General features: G+C 45.5%; 1 protein-coding gene across 7 annotated transcripts in view; it reads left to right on the top strand.

Moving 5' to 3' along the window:
- Positions 1-7286: 7286 nt before the first annotated feature.
- Positions 7287-11108, top strand: part of LOC144723998 (protein diaphanous homolog 2-like) — a 79430-nt gene continuing 75608 nt past the window's right edge. For 5 of the 7 annotated variants that reach the window (XM_078602821.1, XM_078602819.1, XM_078602820.1 and 2 more), the window contains exon 1: positions 7288-8125. In XM_078602821.1, coding sequence (XP_078458947.1) covers positions 7988-8125 — 138 coding nt within the window. In that variant the 5' untranslated portion in view covers positions 7288-7987. Of the gene's footprint in view, positions 8126-11108 lie in introns of all 7 variants that reach the window. The other 2 variants (XR_013586431.1, XR_013586432.1) reach the window with 1 other exon arrangement.

Here is an 11108-nt window from a genome sequence, read left to right as displayed (position 1 = left end):
TCGTCTCGTCGCCATCGTCGATATTGCGCTGCGAGATAGTTGTTGGCTGTCTCCGTCAGCGCCGTCGGTGTTAGACGGCAAGTGGTGTGCATAGGCTAGCGACTGTAGAGAGTGTGCGGGCGAGATCGTGAGCGGTCAATGAAGAAAGTGCCTCTACAAATATCGTCTCGAATGTCACTGCGCTACACATGGATGAAACGTCAAAGAAATCTGAACCGATTTTTGTAAACATGCAGACTCAACACGTTTGTCAATAATACTGTGGCCTTGAAAGGAAACATATGTAATAGGCGACGTTTCGGGCAACTGCCCGTATTCATATCACATATATGAATAGCAATAGCCCGAACTTTCGCCCATTCTATAATTTCCCTTTTAATAAGGCCCCAGTGTTATTCATAAATGTGTTGAGTATTTGATTCTCAAATGTTTACGGGTACGTACCCCTCTTATACCACGGGGTGGTGCTAGAGGGCCACGAATTTGTGAGACAATGCAAGTCAAACCACGCGTCCTTCACGTTTCCATTCGCACAACATGCCTCCCACCATCACGGGCTGTAGGGCCATAATACGGCAGTGTTCTACATTGCAAGGGCCGCAGGCCACATGTGGCCCCTGGTGGCCTGAAGTGCGGCCCCTGAAGTGCGGCCCCCGACAATAAACGAATGTGCAAACACCTCCATCGTTTAACACGCAGACTTTCGCGACACACACAAAACATGCCAATGAGTTTACTATTTCAGCACACCGGTGTATTGGAGAGGAAAGGGGCCGTCCATAAATGACGTCACGCACCTAGAGGGGGGGGGGGGGCGGGGGGTCAGACATTTGTGGCGATGTGTGACGAGGGGGGGGGGTGAGAAATGTGACGTCACATAAAAATGCGCAACTTTAAATAAATATAGACAACACTTCTAGATTTGAAGCTTTCGTGACTGCAAGGATTCATATTCTTAGTTTTTTTCGGTAAAGTCACGTAGGTAAAAATTAAAATGAATAAAAGTAAAATAAAATAAAAATCACAACGTTTCGGAGGCAACACAAGCTTCCGTCTTCAGGTGGAACCGTCACAGCTGTCGTGGCTGTGACGGAAAAAAACTAAGAATATAGACAACACGTTCTACTTAATTAAATAGGCTTTTTAATACGTGTTATCTCCTGCAACATCAGAGTGCAGCGCCACATTAAATACGCACTACAATGACAATAGTTTAAAGCGATTTGAAACATGTTTTATTTTCAAAATGGAAATATGGTTTGGGGGGGGGCAGAGCTTTGTGACGTCATATTTTAGGGAGGGGTCTGACTTTTTGCGACGCCGTGTGACGAGGGGGGGAGGGGGGTCAAAAATCGGGCAAAATCGCGTGACGTCATTTATGGACGACCCCAAAGCCGTAACATTTACGATGCAAGTACGACGTTTCGCCAGTAATTACTACCAGCCTCATCAGGCAACATCCAGAATTGTGGAGAAATCCTCCTGTTTCGGTCTTCAATAGAGAGACGAATGTGATGTCATCACTTGTGAGCCAATCAGGTGCGAATACCTCAGGGGGAGGGGAGGTTAATTTATTCATATAAACCCAATGGCTTCAAATGTGTGGCGGCCCTCACGTGGCCAATCAATTGGTGTCCCACCACAAAACGTGCAGCCCAATAACAACCCACCAAGCAAAATATCAGATTCGTGGAAATTACAAAATTATGTTTATGAATAATATGTTTCAGCAGCAGCATCCATGCACAATCACACTGTTGGATGAAGACCCCCCCCCCCCATGCTCTCTGTTTTATGCTGCGCAACCTATTAACATGTAACGATGAACCAACGTTGGGTCAGCATTGGTCCAACAGTTCCAACCACACGCCAAGGTTGGCGCAACGTTGGCGTGTTTACTGGGAAGTCACTTCCGTCAGCAGGGGCGCAGCTATCGAGAGCGCAGTCGGTGCAACTGCGACAGGGGCCACGCGCGGACCGGACTGGGTCCTAGCGCCGTGCTACGAAGAAGGAGCGGGGGTGGGAAATGAGTGGGGAGAGTGGGGTCCCGTTTGATTGGTAGCACCAGAGCCCATAGCGCCACGCCAAGTCCACTATTATCTTCTTGCGTATGCCAGCAGCAATGTGCAGGAGTTCGATGCCAATTTCGAGGTCCGCGGCTGGACACGACGAGAGGGCTTGTAGGGGAGAGAGAGCGCGCGCAGTCTACAGCGGTTCACTGTATGGGCCAGAGTTTGTGTTGCATGGCCGCAATTGGACATCTACTGGACATCTGTGTAACTACCGGACAAATGTGAAAAAGTGCTTTATAACTCATCGGATTCCTCCAGTATAAAAAAACTGATTCTATTCCGAATTGCACTGTGACTTGTATTTAATGTATATTTATGTATATCTATGGATTTCGATGTATCTCTATACATGTATGTCTCGATGGGTCTCTATGTATCTATATGAGTCTATTTTAGCTCCGTGTCTCCTATATGGTCCAGAGTTTGGGTTGCATGGCTAAAATCGCTGTGGCTTTTTTATTGTTCGATGCAGTTGATGGCTCCTCCAGGGTCTTCGAGGAGAAATGTGAAATCCATGAGATGCGATGTTTGGGTCTGGAATGAGATGTCTTGACGTCTGCGTTGGTCCACTCTGTTTGCCAGCGTGCTTCCCCGATCTGGATGGGATATCCACGCCGCTGTACAGTGCAGTATGCAGTCATAAAAAATCGACTGTCCTGAGCCAGGGGAGGAAATTTCACATTTATACGATGGGAGCAGTGAATCCTTAGGAAAAGGCACTGGTGAAATGTGTATATCGCATCACGTAACAAAATAGTACACAATGTGTGTTGTCTACATCACTTAATGTACGTAACGTTTGGACAATACAACACACAAGAAGCTGACATCTATTTTTATCTGGCTGGCGTGTGATTGGCAGATGTGGTGTGTCGGCATTGCTGGTGACGTCGGCACCCACGGCGCTCCCCCCTCCCCCCCAGGTGTGCGCGCGTGTGTGAATGCGGAGTGGTGGCGCATTGGTTAGCGCACCGCGCTACGAACCTTGCAAAGACCCGAGTTCGATTCCCCCCGGCAACGGACAACACCGATTATGCGAATCAGTCAATCCTGGCCTTGTTCTAGCCCATGCAGCCTTAAATTTGAGTGTAAACATCGCGACGATAAACAGTGCACGTACAGTCCTGATAATTGTCAATCCACTGCTGGATGAGGGCCTCCCCAAGCCGTACGTGGGGGTTATTTGGCCATAATGTATCACTCTGGTAAGTGCGGGTTTGTGAAGGTGGGAAGAGCATAGACGTGGGAGCATAGGAGTACAATCCAACAGTTAATTACGACGTCCACCGAGTATCCCCAGTCTATTGTCTGTGCATGGTGGTGGTTAGTTTCATTTCATTTATTTGGCATAGTCCTGTGAGCCATTCGGCTCTTGAATCGGGTGCAACCGCAGCGAACAAAAAACAAAAACATGAACAAGAAAACATCTTAAAGTGACTACGCGCAAACAGAAAAATCCAGGAAAAATCTGCAAAGTCTTCCAGAAAAAAGCACCGTACACCAACACGCTGTGTGCCACAAATCCCAGTGCGATGCAAGTCATCCATCGAAGCACGAACCAGGCTCAGACCAGCTGAGCTTCCGAGATCTGACGAGATTGCACGCATTCCGGGTGAAGAATATGGACCCCCGTTGATTCACCTGCCGTTCCGGGAGATGGAATCCAAACTGTCACCTCTTTATCGCAGGCCCTGTGTGCTGACTATCACAGTGGCTTCATCCCTTCGTTAAAACGTCGTGTTAATTGGCTGGCATTATTACCACGTGTGCCACAAGCCGGTATTTTCGGAGATTTACGGGTTTTTCCCACGCGGTTCGCTGTCATGTAACAAAACCACGATGAGTGTAACCCTACTAATGTACACAGAGGACAAACTCAATACATCTGTCGATAACACTCTGACCTGAGAATTGTAACTATATATAATAGGCGACGTTTACGGGAATGGTCCTTCTTCATAGCACATGAGTGCATACCTGTCAGCCCACACGGTTTACCCCATATTCTTGTACAGGGAAATTGAAATTTCAGGTCCATACGGAGTACAGCCGTTTCAATATGGGCAAAACAGCAAATCACGTCTATTTGTTTGTGTTTCTCCCTTCTGATGGGACTTTGTAGGATGAACGCTGAGATGTATAAGGGCACGGGGTGACCAATACGTTCTGAATTGGTCTGTAATTAGGTAGGGCACTGATAAGGGTTTGACACATATGTGAGTGTGAAGAAGGCCTATTGACCGAAACGTCGCCTTTTACATGTTTGTTTTCTTTTCAGGACACATTGTTAGGACAGTGTATACAAATGTGTTAAACAATTGGGCGATTGTGGCTATGGAACGCAAACTACTGTGGCGGAGGAACAGCAAAACGACGCAAACTCTCCCCACTGACGCCCTCTCGCTGTGGCCAGCAGCACACCCTCGACATCGCCATCGACTTCCTGAACATATTGCTGCCATACGCAATTCCAGAATAGTCCGTGGGCAATGCTAGTCTATGGGCAATGTAAATATATGGGCGATGTTAGTGAATGGGCAATGTAAGTCTATGGACAATGTTAGTGAATGGGAAATGCAAGTCTATGGACAATGTTAGTGTATGGGCAATGTAAGTCTATAGACAATGTTAGTGTATGGGCAATGCAAGTCTATAGACAATGTTTGTATATGGGCAATGTAAGTCTATAGACAATGTTAGTGTATGGGCAATGCAAGTCTATAGACAATGTTTGTATATGGGCAATGTAAGTCTATGGACAATGTTAGTGAATGGGCAATGCAAGTCTATAGACAATGTTAGTGTATGGGCAATGTAAGTCTATAGACAATGTTAGTGAATGGGCAATGCAAGTCTATAGACAATGTTAGTATATGGGCAATGCAAGTCTATGGACAATGTTAGTGTATGGGCAATGTAAGTCTATAGACAATGTTAGTGTATGGGCAATGCAAGTCTATAGACAATGTTTGTATATGGGCAATGTAAGTCTATAGACAATGTTAGTGTATGGGCAATGCAAGTCTATAGACAATGTTTGTATATGGGCAATGTAAGTCTATGGACAATGTTTGTATATGGGCAATGTAAGTCTATAGACAATGTTAGTGAATGGGCAATGCAAGTCTATAGACAATGTTAGTATATGGGCAATGCAAGTCTATGGACAATGTTAGTGTATGGGCAATGTAAGTCTATAGACAATGTTAGTGAATGGGCAATGCAAGTCTATAGACAATGTTAGTATATGGGCAATGCAAGTCTATGGACAATGTTAGTGTATGGGCAATGTAAGTCTATAGACAATGTTAGTGTATGGGCAATGCAAGTCTATAGACAATGTTTGTATATGGGCAATGTAAGTCTATAGACAATGTTAGTGTATGGGCAATGCAAGTCTATAGACAATGTTTGTATATGGGCAATGTAAGTCTATGGACAATGTTAGTGAATGGGCAATGCAAGTCTATAGACAATGTTAGTATATGGGCAATGTAAGTCTATAGACAATGTTAGTATATGGGCAATGCAAGTCTATAGACAATGTTAGTGAATGGGCAATGTAAGTCTATAGACAATGTTAGTGTATGGGCAATGCAAGTCTATAGACAATGTTTGTATATGCGCAATGTAAGTCTATAGACAATGTTAGTGTATGGGCAATGTAAGTCTATAGACAATGTTAGTGTATGGGCAATGTAAGTCTATAGACAATGTTAGTGTATGGGCAATGTAAGTCTATAGACAATGTTAGTGAATGGGCAATGCAAGTCTATAGACAATGTTTGTATATGGGCAATGTAAGTCTATAGACAATGTTTGTATATGCGCAATGTAAGTCTATAGACAATGTTTGTATATGGGCAATGTAAGTCTATAGACAATGTTTGTATATGGGCAATGTAAGTCTATAGACAATGTTAGTGTATGGGCAATGTAAGTCTATAGACAATGTTAGTATATGGGCAATGTAAGTCTATAGACAATGTTAGTGTATGGGCAATGTAAGTCTATAGACAATGTTAGTATATGGGCAATGTAAGTCTATGGAGCCGTCCATAAATGACGTCACGCGAATTTGGACGATTTTTGACCCCCCCCCCCTCCCCCCCCTCGTTACACGGCGTCACAAAAAGTCAGACCCCCCTCAAATATGACGTCGCAAAGCTCTGCCCCCCCCCCCCAAAACCATATTTCCATTTTGAAACTAAAACATGCTTCAAATCGCTTTAAACTATTGTCATTGTAGTGTGTATTTAATGTGGCGCTGCACTCTGATGTTGTATTAAAAAGGAGGCGTTGGAGAGCTGAAATTTAGCATAAAATTCACTTGAAAATATTCAACGTCTAACTAAAACTGCGGATGTTCAGAATATATTGAAATTGCCTTTTAATTATAAAATATTTAAAGTAATTATAACTAGAAAAAAATACTTTAAACTTTGTAGTAAAAAGAAGCAAAATGTAGAGTACAATTATAACAATCACATATTCATTCCACAGAATGAAAAGCCCTGGTAGAATCATTAGAATCAAAATGTTTAATAACAATCATTAACAAAAAAAAATCTAAATTGATGCTTCTCCATTCTCCCATGGAGAAACAAAATGCTCCTTCATGGAATAAATAAAAGGTGACCTTAGTAAATTTAAATAATCAAATAGTTAATAATGACAATTTATCAAAATTAGTGTTGTTATAACAATTCTATATTTATTTAAAGTTGCGCATTTTGACGTGACGTCACATTCCTCACCCCCCCCCCCTCGTCACACATCGTCACAAATGTCTGACCTCCACCCCCCTCCTAGGTGCGTGACGTCATTTATGGACGGCCCCTATGGGCAATATTAGTGAATGGGCAATGTAAGTCTATTGACAATGCTAGTCTATGGACAAAGTTAGTCTTGAGGCAATGTAAGTCTAAAGACAATGTTAGTCTATGAGCAATGCGAGTTTATATTCAATACAATTATATTGCCAATGCAAGTCTATGGGCAATGCAGTAAGTCTATGTTCCGTATAGTAATAAACCACTGATGTCGTCCGCGATCATTCAAAGGGAGCGATTTACAAAACTCCACGAACTCTCCCGAAGTCCACTTACTCTCTCGTCGACACTAACCTCCCGAACCAGACTGCTGGCATCGAGAACACAACACCGTGAAATAAAAAAATAAATAAAAAAAATTCGCCCGCCCGCACGGACGCCCGCACGCGTCTGCGCGAGGAATTGAATCCGACAACCAAAGAATTTGCCGCGCGAGGCGGCCCCGCGGACTCCACGTGAACGCGATGGCGGTGAAGCGCTACCACCAGCACTGCCGCCGCCGCTGCTGCTGAGACGATACCACAGAAGAGAAAGGCAGGGAGAGGCCTCCTTCTCTGTCTCTCTCTCTCCTCTCCTGTCTCCATTTACAGCTTCTGCAGCAGGAGGAGGAGACGAAGCAGTAGCAGCAGTAGGAGAAGCAGCATCAGCAGCGAGGCCGAAGGGAGAAAGGGCGGCTTGGGCTGGGTTTCGGGCGGAGCCGTGGTTTAACCCAGTCACTTCTTAATCGCTCACCCTCACCGCTCACCCTCATCGCTCATCAACAACATCATCAACACCGTCGTCGAAGAGGCGTCGCGAACAAGACCTCGCGGCTTCGTTGAAGAGCCTCCTGTGAACCATCGTCTGCGTCGTCTGCGAACGAGAGAGGAGGAGGAGGAGGTGACTATTGCCGGCCAGACGATGTCGCCTCGATCATCAACGTCGTCGTCGTCGTCGGCACGTTACTGCCGCCACTGACAGAGGATCGAGTCGGAGGGAGCGACGCCTGGAGGTGGTGGGGGGGGGCAAGACCCGGACCCTGAGCCTCGGCCTGACCCGTGACCTGACCCCTGACCTCGCCCGTGACCTGACCCCGGGGCCAGCATGGAGGTCCCGCCACACGCACGGGGAGATTCGCCAAGCCGCCGGGACAAAGGAAAGAAGAAAGGAGGTGGAGGAGGAGGAGGTGGAGGTGGTGGTGGAGCTCCAGGAGACGAGGGCGACCACAGGAAATCCAAATTTGTACGTGCATGGCGAGAGAGGTTTAGGGTCCGTCTAGACTGCGGTGATGATGGGTGGTGTGAGTCGTGTTGCTGCCTGCTGTACTGTGTGTACTCACTACAGTGTACTGTGTGTACTCACTACAGTGTACTGTGTGTACTCACTACAGTGTGATGTGTGTACTCACTACAGTGTGTGTACTGTGTGCACTCACTACAGTGCGTGTGCTGTGTGTACTCACTACAGTGTACTGTGTGTACTCACTACAGTGTGATGTGTGTACTCACTACAGTGTGGTGTACTGTGTGTACACTACAGTGTGTGTACTGTGTGTGCACTACTGTGTGTGTACTGTGTGTACTCACTACAGTGTACTATGTGTACACTAAAGTGTGTGTACTGTGTGTACTCACTACAGTATGTGTACTGTGTGTACTCACTACAGTGTGTGTACTGTGTGTACTCACTACAGTGTGTGTACTGTGTGTACTCACTACAGTGTGGTGTACTGTGTACACTACAGTGTGGTGTACTGTGTGTACTCACTACAGTGTACTGTGTGTACTCACTACAGTGTGATGTACTGTGTGTACTCACTACAGTGTGTGTACTGTGTGTACTCACTACAGTGTGTGTACTGTGTGTACTCACTACAGTGTGTGTACTGTGTGTACTCACTACAGTGTGTGTACTGTGTGTACTCACTACAGTGTGTGTACTGTGTGTACTCACTACAGTGTGGTGTACTGTGTACACTACAGTGTGGTGTACTGTGTGTACTCACTACAGTGTACTGTGTGTACTCACTACAGTGTGATGTACTGTGTGTACTCACTACAGTGTGATGTACTGTGTGTACTCACTACAGTGTACTGTGTGTACTCACTACAGTGTGATGTACTGTGTGTACTCACTACAGTGTGATGTACTGTGTGCACTCACTACAGTGGGTGTACTGTGTGTACTCACTACAGTGTGTGTACTGTGTGTACTCACTACAGTGTGTGTACTGTGTGTACTCACTACAGTGTGTGTACTGTGTGTACTCACTACAGTGTGTGTACTGTGTGTACTCACTACAGTGTACTGTGTGTACTCACTACAGTGTGTGTACTCACTACAGTGTGTGTACTGTGTGTACTGACTACAGTGTACTGTGTGTACTCACTACAGTGTGTGTACTCACTACAGTGTGTGTACTGTGTGTACACACTACAGTGTGTGTACTGTGTGTACTCACTACAGTGTGTGTACTCACTACAGTGTGTGTACTGTGTGTACACACTACAGTGTGTGTACTCACTACAGTGTGTGTACTGTGTGTACACACTACAGTGTGTGTACTGTGTGTACTCACTACAGTGTGTGTACTCACTACAGTGTGTGTACTGTGTGTACTGACTACAGTGTGTGTACTCACTACAGTGTGTGTACTGTGTGTACTCACTACAGTGTGTGTACTGTGTGTACTCACTACAGTGTGTGTACTGTGTGTACTCACTACAGTGTGTGTACTGTGTGTACACACTACAGTGTGTGTACTCACTACAGTGTGTGTACTGTGTGTACTCACTACAGTGTGTGTACTCACTACAGTGTGTGTACTGTGTGTACACACTACAGTGTGTGTACTCACTACAGTGTGTGTACTGTGTGTACTCACTACAGTGTGTGTACTGTGTGTACACACTACAGTGTGTGTACTGTGTGTACTCACTACAGTGTGTGTACAAACTACAGTGTGTGTACTGTGTGTACACACTACAGTGTGTGTACTGTGTGTACTGACTACAGTGTGCTGTGTGTACTCACTACAGTGTGGTGTGCTGTGTACACATTGATGTGCGGTATAATGTCCTGTACTGTGTACTCACTGACAACGTTTCGTACTGTGTGTGCTCTCGGATGCATTGTACCATGTGAATGTACACTGCTGTTGTCTGTGAGTTCACCGTGTGATGTGTGCTGTACTAGAACTCAATACTGATTCATGTAAAGTGTAATTATTGCTATACTGTGGTCTGTTGTGTACTGTGTACTCAATACAATGTCTTGTGATGCGTCTGTTACTCTAAAAAGTGTGCACTCCCATCTGCACTGTGTGTGTTCTTACTGATATTCTGGGAGTACAGTACTGTACTTACAAAATAATGTACACTTCTGTGTGCGCTCTGTATTTAAGTATGCTAACACGTGTACTCTCAGTGTGACGTCCTGCTCGTGTAACACTCTATATTGCATTGTGTGTACTGACTACAGCACAGTTTAGTGTGGTTTGTGTACTGTGTTGCTACTGTGTGTCGTCTCGTATTTGACATCCTCACTACAATGTTACGTGTGTACCCCACTCCCTGGCCATATGCTGTACTGTGTGTACAGTGGCATATTCTGTTGTACTGTGTTGTTATTGTGGTGGTGTACTTTTTGTACTTTCTGGCCTGTGATGTTGCCTGTGTGTTCATTCATCACGTGTGTGCTCATTGACCGTATGCAGTACGTGGTTGGAGTTTCTGTGCGACGTATTGGCGTGCCTACGTCTGTGCTCATGAGTTGTTCGACTTGTGTGCTGCAGGTTTGTGTGCGAATTGCGTACCGAGTCTGACACATCACCCGTGTGATGGACATGCTGTGGCACCCGATATAACTAATCGACATGGACATCTGATGTGAGCTTTCAATCTTTGAATCGCAGGTGTGTCCAGCCCAAGCTGGGGTTGGCAAATGGCAGAGGAATTCAACTTCAGAGCGAACAGCACATCAGAATAATACGGGGAAATGATAACAGAGTCGGTTAAACACTTTACATCCCTCCCTCTCAGACAAATCTGTGTACGCAGCAATAGACTCTGCGTGGAACTGCACGGTGTACCGTACAAGGTCGCATATCCGACTCGCTGGGATCCGAAGGTTATAAGCGGATGTGTGAAAAGGTCGGATGTGCAGACATCCGCAGGAATTGACAGTCGCATCTTGCGTGAGGGTTGCATTGGGTGTGGGCGGTTGT

The sequence above is a fragment of the Lampetra planeri genome, chromosome 19, assembly GCF_965212315.1.
Source record: "Lampetra planeri chromosome 19, kcLamPlan1.2.h2, whole genome shotgun sequence".
Classification (NCBI taxonomy): Eukaryota; Metazoa; Chordata; class Hyperoartia; order Petromyzontiformes; family Petromyzontidae; genus Lampetra; species Lampetra planeri.
This window is presented reverse-complemented; position numbering and strand designations above follow the sequence as displayed.